This window comes from Sceloporus occidentalis, unplaced genomic scaffold (assembly GCF_023333645.1).
Source record: "Sceloporus occidentalis isolate IW3139 unplaced genomic scaffold, rSceOcc1.0.p SCAF_8, whole genome shotgun sequence".
NCBI classification, from domain to species: Eukaryota; Metazoa; Chordata; class Lepidosauria; order Squamata; family Phrynosomatidae; genus Sceloporus; species Sceloporus occidentalis.
The window spans coordinates 42,590,540-42,611,014 of NW_028316988.1; the positions used below are offsets into that span (position 1 = coordinate 42,590,540).

Sequence of the window (20,475 nt, forward strand, 5' to 3'; positions counted from 1 at the left end):
AAAAAGGCAATATATATGAGCCCTTTTGCCTGATGCAGAAGAAACCAGTGGAGCTTGGAAAGCTTGCATAATGAATTCTCCATCAAAGCATGGCAGTTTGGTGGCTGTTGGAGAGCTTGAGAAGAGGAGAAGGGAGTTGGTGTGTGTGTGTGTGGGGGGGGGAGTAGGCTGAGAGATGGAGGCGCGTGCGCCCTGGCGTCACTGCGGAGCCAGCTGAGGAGGCGGGGGCGCGCACAGGCCCGGGGATCCGCGGGGGCGCGCTCAGAGGGAGGCGAGCGCGCAGCTCCAGAAGCAGCAGCAGCAGCAGCCTTGCAAGCTTTGCCCAGAAGAGCTGCTGCTGCTGCTGCTGCTGCTGCTGCAGCAGTTGCATGCTCTTCGCAGCCCCCGCCTCGGCTGTGAGCATGACTGGGGGTGGCCAGAGGATCCAGGGCGGAGGGGGCCTGCCTTGAGACCCCCTCCTGCAAGGGCTGAGCCCCCCAAAACCGCCTCCAGCCCCAGCAGGAGATTGGTGCCCCCCAGCCAGCAGGTGACCCATTGCAAAAAAAGGAAAAGGGCGAGGTAGGCATAATTTCTGGGTGGCATGGTTTCTGCAAAGAGGAGGGATGGCTGGAGAAAGATGCAGATGGCGGGGGCTCTTTTTCCAGGGGGGTGGGATGAAATAAGAAGAGGAAGGCGCCCTCCCTTACCTTCTTCTCCCCAGATCTTTGGAGACTTTGGAAAGCCATGGCTTGAATATTTATATATTATATATTGGGGTGTGTGTGTGTGTTGGGAGGGGGCGGCGATGGGGGACTGGAGGGGGTGGGTGGGTGCCATTGCGGATTTGGCACCTTGTTTTGGGTAGGATTTGGGCAAAAAGATGGAGAGATGGAAAAAGATGGAGAGATGGAGAGAGAGAAAGGTCTGGGCACCTCTTGGAGAGAGCATTAGAAGGGAAAGATTCTTTGGGGGGGGGGCTTCCATTTTGGGGATGGATGAGTGTTCCTCCAGGGCATCCCTTTTTCAAGGAAAGACCCCCATTTGAATGCCATGCTTCCCCTCTTTTGGTCTTAGACCCCACGTGCGCAGCAGCTGGAAAAAATTGGTGCGTAAAAAGGGAGGAAAAGGAGATGGATGGAGGTGGAGGAGGTTTGAAGACTAAGGAGGAGGGGGGGGGTTTAGTTTATTTTAGGCTTGGGGTGGGAGGAGAAGAGGGCCTTGGAGCATGTGCAGAGTGCAGGGCCTCCAGGCTGAAGGAACCTCCAGAGATCAGTATCTTTATTGAGTCCATCTGGGTTGAGCAAAAGAGGCTTTGAAGATGCCAAGGCTTTCCATTTGGCTGGAGTCATGGCAGCTTCCATTTTAGAATATTACATCTACACGAGAAGGCTCTTCTAGCAGTGTCATGGCATGCATATATATATATGTGTGTGTGTGTGTGTGTATGTGTGTGTGTGTGTGTGTGTATATATATATATATATATATATATATATATATATATATCCCACCCTGCAGGATCCTGGGATTTGTAGTTTGGTGGAGGGGCTTGAGGTTGCTTGCTGGAGACCTCCGCTCTCCTTCCTTGAACTAGGACCTACCTTGGAAAGAAGTATTGAGGATTAAATCAGGGTGCCTTGGGAACTGTAGTTCTTGGGAGCACACTGAGCACCTCACTAGTCTACAAATCCCTGGGACCACAGTGGATCAGAGTAGTTAAAGAGGTATCAGACTGCTACAAATGTCTGGTCTAGATGGACTGAAAGCTGAAATCTTATTGTTGGTCATTTGGAAGCCTGTTGCTCTCTTGCTTGGATTTTATTTATGCCAAATGTTATCATTTTAACCATTACAGAGGTATCAGACTGCTACAAATGCCTGGTGTGGATGGATATAGAAAGCTGAAATCTTGCTTTATTCTTGGGCATTTGGGGGCCTGCTTATATGGGGCTTGGAGTTTATCTCTATGTCAGATATCATCATTTGTCCTGAATATTGTCATTTATGTGAAGAGGCAAGCAGCAGAGGGAAGAACCACAATCGTAAAAGACATTCCCAAACTCTGGTCCTCCAGGTGTTTTGGACTTCAGCTCCCAGAAGCCTCAGCCATCTTGGCCAATGGTCTGGGATTCTGGGAGTTGAAGTCCAGAACATCTGGAAGGCCAGAGTTTGGGAATCACTCTACTAGAGAATGCTTCTAAATCAGTGATTCCCAAACTCTGGCCTCCCAGGTGTTTTGGATGTCAGCTCCCAGAATCCCTGACCATTGGCCAAGATGGCTGAGGCTTCTGGGGACTGAAGTCCAAAACACCTGGAGGACCAGAATTTCGAGATCACTGCTCTAAATGATGCCCCATGGCCAGCTGTGACAGCTGATGGCTTCCATGAGAGTTGGACATTGAATCCATGTTTTAGATCTATCCATCCTCCCACATAATTTCAGCACCTTGGGCAGCTCCTTTAAAGGTTGAGGGGAAACCTGGCATGGATTCGCTGTCCCACTGACATGGATGCTTCCAACTACTGACAGATAAGGTGGCCTGAGTGACCCATAGATGTGGCTCACGATTTGCTTGGACATTTCCTGGGGCAGTGAGTACTTCCCAACCTTGGATTACCACATATTATCAGACCGCAACTCCCAGAATCCTTAGCTGACCTGGCCATTGGCAAGAACCTCTGGGATCTGATGTCCGTGAACATCACTGGGCCCAGGTTATGATAAATCCTCATCATGGGAACCATGGCAACAAAGGGCTCCACAATTTGGAAGAGACTGGTTTTATATATATAAATAGAGAGAGAGAGTTTGCAAGCATTGCGTAGTGGTTTGACTGTTGGGCTTGAGACTTGGGTTCGATTCCTCCCTTGGCCATGAAATCCCTGGGTGACATTGGGCAAGTCACACGCTCTCAGCCTCAGAGGAAAGCAGTGGCAAACCTCTTCAGAACAAACCTTGCCAAGAAAACCCCATGATTCACCTTATGGTCGTCATCAATTGGAAACGACTGGAAGGCACACAACACCAATGCCAACAAGATATATATAGATATATATCTACACTCATCCCTCTACATTTGCGGCTTTGGCTTTTGCAGCTTTGATTATTCACAGATTTTATTAATACGTTCTCTCTAGGAATACCTAGGTCCTCCCGCACAACTCTGTGGTCACCTTTAACCAAAAGTCACAATGAAGGACCTAGCAATTCCTAGAGAGAACACTCCGCTAGGTGTTGATAGCTCCTCTGGCCCAGTTCTATGGTCAATGTCTGGCAGATGTTGACCACAGAGTTGCCCTGGAAGACCTAGAGATTCCTAGAGAGGTGTTCTCTCAGATAAAAACAGTGTTTTTGTTATTTGTGGTTTTCCCACATTCATGGGGGTCCAGTGCCCCTATCCCCAGTGAATATGGAGGGATGAGCATATATATATATATATATATATATATATATATATTAGTGGTTTGAGTGCTGGGTTATGACTCTGGAGATCAGGGTTTGAGTCCCTCCATGGGAATTTCTTGGCAAGGTTTATCACACTCTCTCAGCCTCAGAGGTTGGCAAAGGCAAACCTCCTCTGAAGAAACTTGCCAAGAAAACCTCATGATAGGTGTGCCTTAGGGTCATCATAAGTTGGAAACTACTTGAAGGCACACAACAATAACTATATATGTGTGTATGCGTGCGTATATATATATATATATATATATATATATATATTCACTCCACTGAAATAATGATATTAAAGCCACAAGTATTTCAGTACAGTTGTAAGGCTAGGATAGGATGCCTTAGAATACAAAAGGATGCAAATTGTGACCATACCCATAAACCTTCAAAGAGCCCGATAAGATGATACAGATATATATCAAAGAGCTAGCCTTTTGGTCCCAAGGTATGAAAGCCATGAAATCTGCTTCTCTGAAAATCTCTTCCCTTGAAGTAGGACTTTTTATTTTGTTTTTTTGAGAAGAACTGAGATGATATGACTTTCTTTTATGCCTTTCGCCCTTTTATTCCTTGATCTCTCTTTGCAGGATGGGGAGGTCAACACTCAGTTTTCTTCCTTCATGCAAACACTCTCAAAACCAAAAAGGCAGATTCTCCTTTTGGTGTGTTGTTGTTGTTGTTGTTCCCACTTTGCTTGATGAAGAAGCCCTGGAGATCCAAAAGCTAGCGCAATTTCATTTCTTTTTTTGTTAGTCCCTTCTGGTTGGCCTAATAAAAGTATCACTAATGTGTGTTTGGGATTTTGTATGCTGGCTTCTTGTGCAATTGTGTACCTGTTTAGCTGATGTCTGCAACCAATCTAAACCCATATTAATAATATATGTATTATGCCAAGCCATAGGGTTGCCATATTCCAGTCCCTCCTATACAAGCATCTAATTTTGCATATTATGCAAATGATTATAATTATGAATATGATTAATTTGCATTCTGATGCTATTATACCAAGCATAGTGTTGCAATATAATTCTGTAGTGTGCCACTTGGCACCATCCTGGGCACAATCATTGCCAGTGTCCAGGAATCGCTTTGATGCAATAATAATGATTTAATGCCTTTTCCGTCCCTGCCTTCCAAATGCATGCATGCATGTTGCTCAATATTAGAGTTTCAGCGGCCCCCACATCAGCATGTTTGAACCCTTCAAGGGAGATTTCTGACATTCCCGTGGGCATGGTTCAGCCAAAACCGAGGCACTTTTGAGATCCCTTGAGGCCTTGCAATGAGGCGGAGGCTTCTCTGTGGGCTTTCACACCTTCCCTCTCAAAAAGAGAGCTTTCAAAAACCGCTCACTGTGATGCAGATCGAATGTAGGTGGGGAAGGAGTCTGTCTTGCTGCCTTCCTTTGATTCATAGCCCACCTTCCTTCCCAAATTGGCTCTTGGAAGGAGATGAAAAGAGGCACAGAATCGAAACACAAAGGCTTCTGAGCTGCAGAAACAGCTCAATGAATGGGAATATTGAAGCAAAATCCAGGGCCCTGTCACACTACACAATTAAGTGTGCAGCTGCGATTGCGTCTTCATTACAATCTCTGTATCCTATGGAATGCTATGGAATCCCAAGATTTTCCCATGAATAAAAAGCAACACTAGGCTTCCTCTTTATTCATGGTGACTCTATCATGGTGTTTCATGATAGCAAGTGTCTTCAGAGGGGGTTTGCCATTGCCTTCCTCTGAGGCTGAGAGAGTGTGACTTGCCCAAGGTTACCCTGTAATTTTATATGGCCAAACCAGGATTTGAACCCTGGTCTCCAGAGTTCAGAGCTCAAACCACTACACCACACTGGCTCAACTACCTGACTATTCACATACCTATCTATTTCATTTTTATGTTGCTTTTCTCCCAAAAAGGGACCCAAGGTGGTTCAGAAGGTATCTAGAAAGGAAGACGGGTAAATAATTTTATATTCTTCTCTCCCAAAATCCCTTGGAGAATGTGTGCACTCCCCTCCAAAAAAAAACCCCATAGATGACATTATTGGTTTACAGTAGCACTAGAGGACCCCTTAAAACCATAAAATCACAACAGCCCTCTATGTAGCTTGGAGTAAAAAAAGAGTCTAGCGATAGGGAGCTATACTTAAATGCAAGGACCAGGAGTCCTTTTGGAAACATTGAAGACCCACTGCTGCATTGTTCCTGGCACTTTAGACCCAGAGAAATGGCTCCGCTTCATTGTACAGTGGAAAAGAAAGTGCATTTCAGTAAGGAAGAGGCTCGGATGCCAGGGCCAGACTCCTCCATCCCCATCCCTTACACTAGACTTAACAAGTGCATTGAATTGGACTAAGCAAAGATTCATCTCTCTGAACAGAAACAGCTTGGGGAGGTCAGTGCAGCTGACAGAGCCAGAATGCCAAAGAAACTTGATGGATGCATTTTTAGAGTCTGAAAAGATGCCATGGAGGAAATGACCGTATGCTGCTAGGAACCACATGTCCAACCTGCTTCACATCAAGGATGATGGATCTGTCTTCGCAGGAGAATCACAGAGAGCAGCCCATATCCTACGCTAAAATATGGACCGTGGGCTTTTAGCATATAGAATCATAGAGTTGGAAGAGACTCCAAGGGCCATCCATTCCAACTCTCTGCCATGCAGGAATACAAAATCAAAGCATCCCTGGCTAATGGCCATCCAACCTCTGTTTAAAGACAGTCCAAAGTCAAACAAAGCATTCAACAGCCTTGGCAGAAGTAGCCTTTTAGTCTTTCTTGAAACCAGTGGCAGGGCATCTCCCATGTCAATGCAGCACTGAATTTGGTCCAGGTTTTACTTTGGTGTCTGCATATGATGGTGAAAACTGGACAGTGAAGAAAGTGGAGAAGAAGAGAATCACCCCATTTGAAACATGGTGCTGGAAGGGACTTCTATGGATGCCACAGACTTCCAAAATGATTTTGTCCCAAAGCAAACCAAGCCTGAACTAAAGCCAAAGTGACTAAAATCAGGCTGTCATACTTTGGACATAGGATGAGACAACAAGGCTCATTGGCAAAAACTCTTGTGAGTTTGCAAGACCTGAGCAGGGCTCCAGGTGACCAGGGCTCTTGAAGTTCCCTCATCCTTAAAGTCACCTTAAGTCAAAGTTGATTTGACAGCAAACAAGAACAGTTTGGGGATCATGGGTAGTAGAGTCTATACCTTAACCAGGTTCAACACCTTCGACAGCTCTGTCAGTTGTTGTAGTTACTATTGTTTGCTGCCAAATAAACTCTGACTTGAGGCTGAAGCCCCAAACATTGTGAACCTACCCCATGGACAAGTTTTTCCAGCCTGAATCTCCCATCATTTAAGAAGGTGGTTTATTATAATTGATTTTAAAAGCATGACACTCTTTCTTCTTAATATTAATATAAATTCATGCAGTGTTTGGCTTCTCTTAGATGGCCTGTGACTGGCCAATTGTCCATCTTTGGCTTCTTGGGTAAAGAGTTCACCCCGCCGTAGGAATTAATGGTCCGTCTGCGTAGGCTGCGGCATCCTTGTAATGTGAGGTCAGAACTGCTAATCCTGCGGCCCATCTGGACATTGGACATAGGCATAAGGTGGCCTATTTGGATCGGAGCCGACTGCTGCGCAGCATGTTATCCGAGTGTGAAATCTGTTGGAAATACAAGATGCAGGAGAGTGGTGCAAGGTTTCTGGCACACGGTGGAGGCGCATGCTCCGGGAGGTGGACAAAGTGTGCTTTCACATTCTTGAACAATGCCTCTGGTTCTCCCTTTTAAAGATTTCTGGTTGAACTGCTCCCAAATGTGATCCATGTGCTTCATCAGCATTGCCTCCCCAACCTAATTACCTCTGGGAATGTTGGAGTACAAAGCCCATCATCCCCAGTCAGCATACTGACCAGGTCTGAGGATGGTGTCTGTATTTCCACACACTCAGGAAGGTTCCAGGTTGGGACCAATACAGCACACCCCAAATTTTTAGGTATAGGATTTGGATAGCTCCCAATACAGCACACCCCAAATTTTTAGGTATAGGATTTGGATAGCTCCCAATACAGCACACTCCAATGATGGGATGGCTCTGGAATGAAACCCCCAGCGGACTCACTGGAAAGCACTAGGCGCTAGTGGTTTGGTGTCTGACTTACTGTCCATCTTCTCCAAGAGGCCACCTGGGTTTCCTTTTGAGAAGACTTGCACTTGCTTTGACAATTCAGCTCTCTTCCAAGCCGCAGCAAGCTGCCTTGCGTTATTAGGTCAGCTTGATTCAGATTTTGCCGTGTTTAGACACGCTTGGCTGCGCAATGAGTTAAAAAGTGGAACTTGGTGTTCCTGGAGGGGACCTCCTTCTGTGAGACCAAAGAGGCAATGGAAACCCCCAGATTCTCAACTGAATAGCCAGCAGTTAATAAGCATTTGCCCCAGTAGCCATGATAAGCTGCCAGGCAGCTAAAATGACAACTCGGCAGCTGGAAAGCAACATCCTGCAACTGTCTTGTACTTCTAGGATAACACTGGCTTATCCTAGTTGTTTCTACTGATATCCCACACAGGATGGTGAAGGAGGCATCCTCAGAGCATACTTCTTAGTATTGAAACAGGGGCATGTTAAGGATGTAAGGAGCGTACATGAAGCTGCCTTGCATCCTGCAACCATTAGTGTAGTTAGCCCAAAGTGTGGCCCTGGGTCTGGATGCAGCCCTTGAGTCTGTCCTGTCTGGGATTCTGGGAAGGCCAGGGTTTGGGAATCACTGCTCTAGAGAATTATTGCCTATCAGTTATGAGGTCCACTGTCGGTCCAACCTAGTGGCCGCTGCATTCCTTGATTGGTGGCTTCCATTTCAGTGGGGTTTGTGAGCCTGCTCTACACTGAAGACCAGGCATTCAAAGGACTTTACCAAAGGGCTGCGCTTTGTCACCAAAATATGTGTATGCACCTTGGATAGCTCCTTTTAAAAGTCATAGTAAAACCTGGAGGCGATTCACCGCCCCCATGAGTTAGGAATCACCAAAAATTCGGGAAGAATCTGAAGTAGTATAGAGGTGCAATCTAACCAGCATTGCTAGAGATCCACCGTCAGTCAAATCAAGGGAAAACCGGTTTAGATGGACCGGGAATTGGACCCAGATGGTTGCCGAAATATAGAAGATGGCTTCAAATTCAGCCATTTTGATGACGAAGCCATTTTCCATCACACTCCTCTCATGTCAGGATGCCTTTGCAGACATGAGAAGGGAACCTATAATGCACATACATTATCTAATAGATTCCAGGGCTTAATTACTCCCATCGTTACTGGGAATGCTTATTTGCATTTCGGAGCCTTAATTACTTGATGCAGACTAGCTTCCGGTGGGAATCAGCAATCCCTGCAAAAAGTTCTCTGCCACTCGATTGTGATCGAGAGGAACATTTTCCGTAGGAGTCAGTTTGGGAAAGCGTTTTGTTAGAAGCACTGACCTTTCCCCTTTCCTTTTCTTTTGCAATTTAACTCTTTAAGCTGCGATTTCTGAAGCTTGGCTGCGTAATTGCCAGAACTGTCACAGGATGAGAAAGAAATGGCATTTCACTTTTAATGGGTTCTTTATTTTAGAGGAAAGGCAAATGAGTTGATTTCGGTATCAATTAAAGTTGCAAAAGAAGGAAGGAAGGAAGGAAGGAAGGAAGGAAGGGAAGCCAGTTGTTCTGCATCAAAAGCATTTCATCTCTGCAAAAAGGTACAAGATTAGATTTTGGGATTAAATGAACTCAGTTGGGCATGCAAAATATCTCTTTTAAACTCCAGAAGACCAAGATTTGAATTCCCACTCATCCATGGAAACGCACTGGGCGAGTCATAATCTCTCAGCCTCAGAGGAAGGCCATAGAAAACCCCCTTTGAACAAATCTTGCCAGGTGTCACCCAGTGCAGTCCGGCCTCCTTGCATCCCCTATTGATGCTACTGAATCCCAGAATGCCATAGCACTGAGACATGGCAGTTAAAGCAGTCAAACTGCGTTATTTCTGCAGTGCAGACGCAGCTTCAGTCCCTTTGCAGTTGTCCATCCTTGGCTTAGAAGAAGCATTCCCACCTGTAAAGAGGCATTCCTTTCTATCTGTTAAAGGAGAGGAAATGCATCTTCCCCTATTTGTTTGCTACCTACAATTTTTACAGAGGCATGTTTGTGGCTCACAAGTAGCACATCTGATTCATGCATGAAAGCATTCAGATCCAATCTCCAGATCATTCTGAATAAGCTCCAGTCTGAAGGCAAGAGCCTCGAGGTTTCTTTCAACGGGCTCCTTCCAAATATTTGACTGCATTTTGGCTGGGCAAGGTTTGCCCAGTTTTCTTTAGGGGAAAAGCAAAGGGAAAAACAGCCTGCGAGGATTTCAGAAAAGAGTATTTCCAACGCTTGGAGCTGGCAGCTGTTTTTAAACTGTTTCCAATTGCTTTCTGTGGAAGAAGGGTATACATACATTTCCTGGTTGAAATGCATTGGCCTGTTTCTTGGAATAAGACCGTTTCTTAGAAGTCCTGAGACTTGGTCTCTCCTCTTTATCAGGTTTCATAAGATGTTCCCAGTTTCTTCTGGTTCTGAAACCCTGAGGAGTAACTGTCAATGTGAGCATTATTAACCGCTGAACTAAATGAACCGCTCAGGATAAGGCAGCTTTCCTTCATGCCTATGGAGATGTTCTTCAGCTGAAAAATAACATAAAAAAGAAATGGGGAGGGAACAACAATCTGCCGTTGGATTCACTGTATGGGGTGCCTTCAGTGGATTAACTGTTTTAATCCAACTGGTTAAATGTTGCAACCCTAATCTGTTAACTAAGGTTTTGTGTTGCCATCATACTGTCATTAAATTACCTTTAACCCTTGATGCTCCTGCTATTTTTCCATCTTCTCCAACTCTAAATTGTATTGGTTTACCATGGGCCATAACTAGAGCAGTTAGGTTAGTACCATCCCAGGTCCTGACATATCAAGGTCAGGGACACCCCCCAGATGATGTCACAAGGGCATCCCCGGATGATGTCACAGGGGGTGGACCTTGGCTGTATCATTAAGCATGATTCATCCACAGTTGCTCAGTGTGCGTGTGTGTGTGTGTATACATATATATATATTTAAATCTACGGTCCAAAATACATGGAAGAAATAATGTAGTTTGAGGCTGCTATCCCTGACTCAGTGATAGGGAATCCTAGGAGCTGTAGTTTATTGTGGCACCAAAGCTCTCTGACAGAGAAGGTTAAATGTCTCACAAACACTACAAATCCCAACATCACCTAGCATTAAGCCAGGGCAGTTAAAGCAGTCTCAAACTGAATTATTTCTGCAGTGTGTTTGGGATCTTAATCTCACAAAGGAGAATATACAGCCAGCCCACCACATCCACAGATTCCTTATCCATGGATCCAACCATCATCGGCTTCAAAATATTTTTTCCCCAAACATATAAATCCCCCCAAAAGGGTCCTGCTTACCTCTACTGAGGGCAGCATAGCAGGGGAATGTGCCAAGGAATAGTCCAGAGTCCAGTCCAAGGGTCACAAAAGACCAGTCGGTCAGTCCCAGCAAAGAGCAGATGCAAAAGTATAGTCACAAGGCAAGTCCAGGGGTCAGTTAACCAAAGTCATGAATCCAAAAGCAAGGAACAACAAGACTGGTTATCAGCTGCAGGTCTTTTAAAAGCCTCTGCTTCTTCTCTCAGCTGAAACCTGTTAGCTCAGGCCCAGGGCAGTCCATGACAAAAAAGTAAACTTTGATTTTGCCATTTTATATAGGGTTCCTACACTATGGATTGGAAGGATTGCAAATACGATTCAGTTATGAAGGCATAGCTCTAGGTTATGCCTTTGCAACTATGATTGTGAATTCCAGCCATCAACAATCATTTCACAAGAATAAAAAAATTATTAAATCATTTATCATTTAAAACCAGACAGTTTCCGACCAGTGAAGCACCATTTAAATATAAAGCCAGCCTCAGTACATGTGCAAATGGGATACATTCATTTGGGTTATGAAGACTTTGATCAATAGCCATGTTTTGGCTTGGCATGACACCAGTGCTGAATTGGTGCCAATCTGGGGAGGGCAGGCCATAACTGAGGTGCCACGGCAGAGAAGGTTGTTCGATGGCTGGATCCCAAATCTCTTGGACTGACTGTACTGGGTTCAGTCCACCTTGGACCGAGCCCAGCGCTGCCTTTTCATCTCCGCTGCCACTTGGGTAAACCTCATTCTTCGCCTTTGTCCTTTCCCTCTTCAGACCAGTCTTTGCAAGTTCATTTCCGAAGAACGGAAACATTTGCCGTTGGCACTTTTTCCCGCTGTTTAATTGGCAGGTGGCACGAAGAAGCGGTCTTCTGTTCTGGCACTTTTAATTGTGCCACTTGTTCAAGGAGCTCATTAAGCATTTCTTCTCTTTCACCCTTCCTCTGCCCCCATGGCCTGGTACTCCATCTGTGAACATTTCCAAAGGGTTTATGAGGTTGACCTGGTCATGGGAATGGCTTTGATAACAGATCTAGAACAGACTGTCTCTTAGGAAAGTGGGAAGGGTTGCCCTCGGATAAACTAGGATCGGAAAGCCTAGTGTGACTTTTAACACCTTTGGCTGATGAAGGAGCCGGCGGAGCGTCAAAAGCTGGCATCATTTATTTTGTGCATTTTGGTTGGCCCAATATTACTGTTATATAGACTTTGGATGTTATTGTACTTAGGTCTGAACTAGTTTGACACGGCTAGCTTGACACCCTGTTGCTGTATTGAATCCATCTGGAAAGTGAAGGGCTCCTGGTTTTTCGGGGACCATTGGTCTCCTTGTCAGAGTGCTGTGGTGATAGCCACAGAAAACCACAGTTTGCTCCTTGCAAAACTGTTGGGCATTGCAAAACTGACATGCCACGTGAGCGCCACCATTGAAATGCGCCTCTTTCGTCTAAGCAGCTGGGCTGGTGTTTGCCACGGACAATAAGCCTATTTCAAAGAGAGCAAAAAGAGGGAAAGATTTTGGAATTCAACGCACATTCGAGGCTGCTGGGAAGAAAACGCTCACAAAAATATGCACAGAAATAGCTCCTTTGAAATGAAGGTTTCAAAATTAATTAAGAGGGAGAAATTGGGCATTAACGGCTTCGTACCCAGGAGAAACCTGTGCTTTAGCTGTGGATTCCTGCATGGCAGAGCAGGGTTCGACTGGGTGGCTCTTGCGGTCCCGTCCAACTCTAGTCCAAACCTTTGCCATGCAGGAATACACAACTGCAACACTCCTGAAAGATGCCTCTCCAACCTCTGTTTGAAGACCTCCAAAGAGAGAGTCCACCGCCCTTCGAGGCAGTCTGTTCCTCAACCATCTCTAAGGGGTTACTGACACTGTGAAAATAATCCCGGATGAATCTCCATCATTCATACACTTCCTGAATGCAGCTGATTAAATTTGGGGGTGGGTTGCAAACCCCCCCCACTTAATCCAGGATAATCAATATCAGCGTTTCCCCCTAGTTTTTCAAAACAGATCCACATTGTCGATAGTGTTAATAACCGATGCAAAGAGACCTGGGATAAAATGCTGCATATCAAAAAAGGGATCCTGAATGCATTTGCATCATCAACTGCATATGAATAATCAAACTTGCATTTATGCATTTCCATAATACGAATAACAAACCCGGAATGTGTGAGTGAGATGATTTGCATCGCCATGCTTAAAAGAACGATGTGCGAATGACCCCAAAGATACCAAATTTAGCAATGGAAGGAAAATTTCATGGTGGATGGACTGGTGGGTCTGAATCCTTATGCCCACATTTTGCTCCCAGTTTAGCAGTGGGTTGAATCCATGCACGGTGTGGGCCCATGTGTTGGATTGCATTTATCAGGATGCTAAGCTGCGTTTCCTTCTCATGCCAAGCCATTTTGGCAAGCGGGAGGAGGGCGGTTGCAACAAGGTGTGCTGGGTCTCCAGGTGTCTTGTATGGGAAATAATTAAAAAGGGGGGAAATCCCCTTCATCAGGTGCTGCTGCTAATTGCTCTCCTCATTAGCGTTCTCCGCAGGAGGCGGCTGACTGAATCATTCACGGTGGCTGCATGCTTGGGAAAGGTGTTTCCTTAGAGCCCTGGCATTTTTTCTCAGGAAGGGACCCGGGGGAGGTTTGCTTGGCACCATCTGCCCCGAATATGTATTTTGGACAGGGACACTCAGTTGGCGATGCTGCACATCTAGTGCTATTCTTGAGAACGCCACATGAAACTATAAATAGCTAGCACCATCTGTGGCTTCTGTTGCTGGTTGAGATCCTCCATTGAGGAGAACTGGTGAATCCCAATCAGAGTAGCCCCATTGAATCAAGGGGATTTCCCTTTGGGTTGGCTCACCTGTCAGTAGTGGATTCAGCGGCTCTACGTTGGTTGGGACTAACCCACAGGATTTAGGGCAGAGAGTAACTTTGCGTTCCTGCAGGGATGTGACTAATAGCGAGTGGGGAGGCAAAATGGGGGCATGTTGTTCTTGTGTGTCTTCAAGTCATTTCCAACTTATGGCGACCCTAAGGCAAGCCTATGTGATAAACTCCAATGTCACATTTAGCCTTAGGAGCCCAACTACAAGATATCTCATTATATAAAAATATTCCAAAATCTGAAAAAGAAACCCAAAACATTTCTAATCTTAAACATTTTGGATAAAAAGGGAGACTCAGCCATGTACCCACAACTCTTCTGTTTGCTGTGCCCTTGGTCCCTTTTCTTGCAATGCCCAAATTCTGGCTGGCATTTTGTTTTCTCCTATGTGGGACCCAAAGTGGTAAATACAGTATGTTGAAACAGTATAGATAAAATGATACGTAATGCAAAAATACAAAAGAAGCATTAAACAACAGCTCACTTGCAAACACTAGTTTGGAAGGGTTAAAAACACATTTAAACCAGCACACCAGTTACACTACAAAACTGAAGGCCTGTTTAAATAAGGTGACCTTTCTTGGACGACAAATCCCTACCCTGGGATGCCTCAAAACATCCCGATGCACAATATGCAACCTTGCACAATGTTCCCATTAGTATACCTTTGCTTTTGTGACCTTTAACTGAAATATGGTTGTTTCACATCAGGCAAAAAAGTCCGTCTGCTTTCACAGAAGACTTAGCACTCGTGTATGTCACCAACGGCATGCCAGGCAAAGTGTCAGAGGGAAAAAAAGGAAATGATCTGCTTCCCTTTCTTCTTTTTCTCTCATGCCAGGAGCCCCGGTGAGTCCTTGGAAAGATGCCTTTGGTAAAGCGGAACATCGAGCCGCGCCATTTGTGCCGTGGCGCCCTTCCGGATGGCGTGACCAGCGAGCTGGAATGCGTGACCAACAGCACCTTAGCTGCCATCATTAAGCAACTGGGAAGCCTCAGTAAGTTGAAAGCTTTGGCATGACCCACTCATAATATTTTGGAAAAGGGGAAGGGAGACATATGGCAATCCTAGGCAACCCTATCACGGTGTTTTCTCGAAGACATTTGCCTTTACATTTATCTGAAGCTGAGAGAGTGTGACTTGCCAAGGTCTCCTAGTGGCTTTCCATGGCCAGGTAGGGCTGCATCTGAACTGCAGAAATAATGCAGTTTGACACTGGTTTAACTGCCATGGCTCCATGCTATGGAATTTGGGGATTTGTGGTTTGGTGAGATATTGAGCCTTCTCTGTCAGAGAGCGCTGGTGCCACCACAAAATGGCAAACTTCAAGATTTCCTAGCATTGAGCCATGGCAGCTAAAGCAGTGTGAAACTGCATTGATTCTGCAGTGCAGATGCAGCTCCTGAATCCCTGATTGGCCATGGAAACTCTCCGAATGCCTGAACCACTACACTTGCTGGATAAGATACCGCAAAGGGGGACAACGGTCTCTCTCTCTGTTGAGCGAGAATCTGTTCTGCAGCTTTTCCGAATCCGTTCCTCCTCCCCTCCGTCTCTTCTTCTGAATGCTGGGTTTTTATTTTGAGCTGCTTGCTTGGGGGAGAGCATGTGACAGACAAAGCGCACTGCTGTTCTGCTGCCTTGTTAAACAAGGCAAGTATTGTAGCTCTTGCAGAGACGATCTCTCTTTTCGGTCCATCAAAAGGAGCCAGCGCAATGGATGCGGCTTGCGGTGGTTTGTGCTGGAGCTGGCGGCTGAACGGGTGTTAACTCTTTGCCCAGATTGCTTCTTTCCTCCCTTGGTTTCCAGTCTTAGGACTTTATCACACAGAAGCAAATTGGTTAAATCCTGGGCAGAAACGGGATTTTAAAACCTGCAAAACACCCACATTTGTGGGTTGTTTTTCAGATGTGTTGGCGTCAATGAGAAATAACACAACATTAATCCGAATGCAAAGCTGACAAAACACAGGAATGGGTTTTGTTGACTTTGCGTTTGGATTAATGTTGCTTCATTTCCCATGGACTCAAACGTCGTCTGAAAAACTACCTGCTTTTGCAGGTTATTTCTACTTTAAATCAGGTTTCTGCACGGGGTCATTCCCATGTGATAAACACCTTAGTCCAATGCTCCAACCACTATGCCACACTAGCCCCTAATGCCTTCCCCTTTTCTTCTGACCCCTCTTCAAAAGCTACCTCCACCTGTGTCAAACCGAACATATCACTTCTTTCTATCTTGCATCCCTTCAGGCAGACATGCTGAAGATATTTTTGGAGAACTGTTCAATGAAGCCAATAGTTTCTACATGCGGATGAATTCCCTCCAGGAGCGAGTGGACCTTCTGGTGATCAAGGTCACCCAGCTGGACTCCACGGTGGAGGAAGGTAAGGAGCACCAAACCCAAGAAGGACTTTCAGCCAAGGAGTCTTGCTTTGGCCATTTTGGGTTTGGTAAGAGCAGCTGTGGCTGGTGGTTTCTATGTCCAGTGAGTTGTTGGACCCATGATGGGTTTCATTCTGAATTTAAAGAAGGCACTGCAACTTCTTTTTTCTTGGACTGATGAGAATCTTCAGGGTTCAGGACTTAGGGGCTGTGCACACCGGCCATAAAGGCCATCCATAAAGGCATGATGTCCACATGACACATGCCCGGACTCCACCCCAGGATGGCATGATGCTGCGCGCTGCTCCACACGGCACACGGTGTCACAGCCCTCTGGTGCTGTGTCCACATGACATAATGCCAAAGGAGCATCTTAAAGCAGCGGCATCATGGCTATCATGCCCTAGAAAGGCAAGATCGGGGCCATGGCGCACGGTTGCTGCAGCCCCGATCTGGCGCAGCTGAAGGTCTGCACAGCCCCTTACTGTGTAGAAAGCTCACAAATGAGTGTCATCTCCACTGCAGATATAATGTACTTTGATGCTACTTGGATTGCTATGGCTCAGTGCTATGGGATCCTGGGATTTGTAGTTTGTTGGGACATCAGAGCTTTCTGATAGGGAAGGCTAAATATCTCACAAAAGCTACAATTCCCAGGGCTTTCTAGGGAATAAAAGTTTTGGGACCAACACACAGCACTTGGGACTTTGCTTTCAGTCTTCCTACATGAGGTTGAGCCATGTGGAAGAATAGCAGCAATAGCAATAGCAGCTTCATCTATATACTGCTTCATACTGAACTAAGCAGTCTCTGAGTGGTTTACAACTGTAAGCCAACCATAAGCTAAGAAACCCGATTTCATTCTTCCATTTCTTCCACTCCTTTCATTCTTCCAGTGTGAATACGTGCTTTCCAGAATTTTTGCTCTGTTTCAACCTCATGTAGGTCTTACCATCAATTTTTGACTTCTCCCTTTTGGAAGTTGCTGGCTGCCACTGAGCAGATTAAACCGAAAACAAAGATTGTGTTGTTGTGAAACTTGGACCGACGCACCCGTATTTGGTTTACTCCATCGTGTTTTTCCTCTCGTGTTTTTTCCCAGTCTCGTTGCAGGACATCAACATGCGGAAAGCATTCAAGAGCTCCACCATCCAGAACCAGCAAGTGGTGTCGCGCAACTCCATCCCCAATCCTGTGATGGAGATGTACCAACGCTGTGACAAACCTCCGCCACTCAACATCCTCACTCCTTATAGGTATAAGGACCATTTCCCCAAAGAAATAGAAGACAGCTAATAGCTTTGCAGTCTGAGTCCTGTTGCTAGTTCAAACTGGAGAAACCCATTGCATCAATGAAATTGACCTGTCTCAATCTCACCAGTCAATAATGGTCTCAACCAGTCGACAATTGATCCAATTGGAGTCTAACCTACAGGATTCAGTCCTGTGTCTAATATGAGAATCCAAACCTGAAAAATTGATCAGGTGGTGGCTATTTTAGAGAGAGACAGTGTAGTTCAAGTGTTAGAACAGCAGGACTTCAGGAGTGCAGGGTTCGAATCCCCCTCTCCGTTCAGCCTTGATTTGATTTTCTTCCAAAGAGTTGAAATCGCATCTGTTTCTCTTTTGTCTCCCAATTTTGGGAGAAAAGCAGAATACAAATAAATATAACAACAAAATATAATACTTACCTCCTTATTATCCTTGCTGCAACCTGGCTGGGGAGATTGAACTTAGGCTGCTGCCACATGGCAGAATTAAAGCAGTATGATACTGCTTTAACTGTCATGGTTCCATGCTATGGGATTTGTAGTTTGTTGTGGTGCCGGAAAGCTAAATAGCTCACCAAACTACATATCCCAAGACTCCGTAACATGGAGCCATGGTGGTTAAAGTGGCATCTAACAGCATTAATTCTGCAGTGTAGATGCAACCTAAGACACACTGGTTTGCTGAACATTGGTTTGCTCATTCAGTATTTAGCTTGTAATTAGATTTTAAGCCTGAGTGATAACAGCTAGTCTCTCTCTAACCAGTGTACCACACTTCTTCTCTACTAAGTTGATTATTTATAGCCTTTTAAGTGATCACTAATAATTGAGTCTCTCTTCTTCAACTTGTCTATTTCAGAGATGACAAAAAAGATGGTTTGAAATTCTACACTGACCCTTCCTATTTCTTCAACTTGTGGAAAGAAAAGATGCTGCAAGCCACAGAAGATAAGAGGAAAGAGAAACGCAGGCAGAAGGTACTAGCGGTGGGGAGTGTGTTTGCGTGTTTGAACACAGTCCTTTTTCACTGTCCATTCAGAGCATGGCAACTCATAAGCCGTCTGTCTCAAGTTGGTCAATAGAAAATCCCTGAAGAGACTCCAAAATACGTTCTTCTCATTGTAAATAATATATTTCTGCAAGGTACTTTGGAAATGCAAAGCGCTGACAGAGTGCATTTCTGCCTGAGCAGTAAGATATTTTCCAAGGATCGTGGATGGTTTTAAAGCTCATGTACCTCTACAAATTTCAAACATAGTGCCAATACAGATTGATCATTCAGCTAAACCCCGAGCCTTAAAATGGAATGATAGCTGGAGGGGAAAAAACATACATTTGAAAGGGGCATTTGTTAAATTACAACACATACATACATACAGTGTGGTGCAGTGGTTTGAGGTTGGATTAGGATGCTGGGAGATTGAAATTCAAATATAGGTTGGAAATGGCTTGGCAGCACACAGTAACCACAACAGATCTTTAAAACTTCTGTATTGGCCATATAGCAAATCCAATAACATGCAAAGCCCACAAACAATGTGGATGTTTCTAGAGATCAGGGTTCAATTCCCTGCTTGGCCATGGAAACTCACTGGGTTTAGCCTGCATACGAATAAGAGTTATGTTAGTACAGTCGGCCTTCCGTTTCCACTGATTCCCTGATGAAGAAGCCAGTGGAGCTTCGAAAGCTTGCAAGGTGTATAACATGCATTTTGGCTGATCCAATAAAAGTAGCGCTGCTGGGCGGACTTTGGATGTTATTGGATTTGCAACATATCTTGTTCTCCATTAATTTCATCAATTAATTGCCAGCTAGTTAGCTCCCTTCAAATCCCACATTTCCTCTTGTGAGATCAAGGAAGTGTGCCTGGCTCTTTCCCAGTTTGTACCTTGCGCAGTGTGCCAGACTAAGTGCACATGGGGTCCCCAAAGATCATCCGTGACGTTCCCTCTCTCTCTCATTCTCCTGGCTTTCCTCCAGGAGCAGCGACTTGTAGAGGACTCGACCCGGGAAGTGAAGAAAGTGCGTAAAGCCCGCAACCGGCGCCTGGAGTGGAACATGATGGCCTACGATAAGGAATTCCGTCCCGATAACAGGTTCTCACCATCCCCATATCACATGGCCTCATCGGAAGGATCACTGTCCCCCGATAATAGGCAGGTTTTACGTATTACACGCTTCGCTCGATCTCTTTCTTTTCTTTGCTGGTCTTCTTGTTGGCTTCGCTTTCCTTTGACTACTCCTTTCTTTGGCAATCTGGATGCTGCTGCCACCGCCGCCAACAGCAAAGGCTCCGTTGTGACTAGATTCAGGTCCTGGGGGTGACCGAGGGGGATCCTTGGGACCCTCTTCCACGGAAGTGCCACGTTTGCTGCTCAGGTCCTGCTTCATCCTCGCATGGGCTTTGCTGCTTTCAAACGATGCTGAGATAAGAGGCGAGATGCGCAGTTTGGGACCTCCGTGAGACAAGCCAAAGGGCTTGCCGCTTGAGCTGCAGTGCTCCCTTCCTACCCCTTGTGCGCACCATTGCGGCCTGCATGTCTGTGTCCCTTTCTTTAAATTAGGGATGTCGAACCTGGCGTGTGCCGTTTTCTCATGGGATTGTGAGCAGTCTCAAATGTTTGCCTTCTTTGGAGCAATAAATACAGAATAACCACAGTTTGACACCATTTTAACTGCTGCAGCTCAATGCTATGGAATTGTGGGATTTGTAGTTTTGCAAGACATTTAGCCTTCTCTATCGAAGAGCTCCAGTGCCACAACAAACTACAGATCCCAGGAATCCATAGCATTCAGCCACAGCGGTGTCCAGTTGTCTATATTCTCCAATGTAGATGCAGCCTGATTGAAATAATGAATTTTTGTGCTGAATTTGCTGCTGAATTTTTTTCACACTTCAAAACTTTCTTTTTGGGGTGTATGAGACAATTTCATGAAAGCTTTTTTTTTTGTGAGATAGAAAAACATATTGCC

The 20,475-nt window shown here is 45.4% G+C and overlaps 1 protein-coding gene across 3 annotated transcripts in view; it reads left to right on the forward strand.

Annotated features, from left to right (window-relative positions):
• Positions 1 to 340: 340 nt before the first annotated feature.
• The window catches only part of LOC149308765 (actin-binding protein WASF3-like), a 28,853-nt gene continuing 8,718 nt past the window's right edge, over positions 341 to 20,475 (forward strand). For 2 of the 3 annotated variants that reach the window (XM_089536422.1, XM_089536424.1), the window contains exons 1-6: positions 343 to 558; positions 14,685 to 14,841; positions 16,098 to 16,232; positions 17,333 to 17,486; positions 18,361 to 18,478; positions 19,483 to 19,658. In XM_089536422.1, the coding sequence (XP_089392548.1) occupies positions 14,709 to 14,841; positions 16,098 to 16,232; positions 17,333 to 17,486; positions 18,361 to 18,478; positions 19,483 to 19,658 (716 nt within the window). In that variant the 5' untranslated portion in view covers positions 343 to 558; positions 14,685 to 14,708. Of the gene's footprint in view, positions 559 to 14,684; positions 14,842 to 16,097; positions 16,233 to 17,332; positions 17,487 to 18,360; positions 18,479 to 19,482; positions 19,659 to 20,475 lie in introns of all 3 variants that reach the window. The other variant, XM_089536423.1, reaches the window with a different exon arrangement.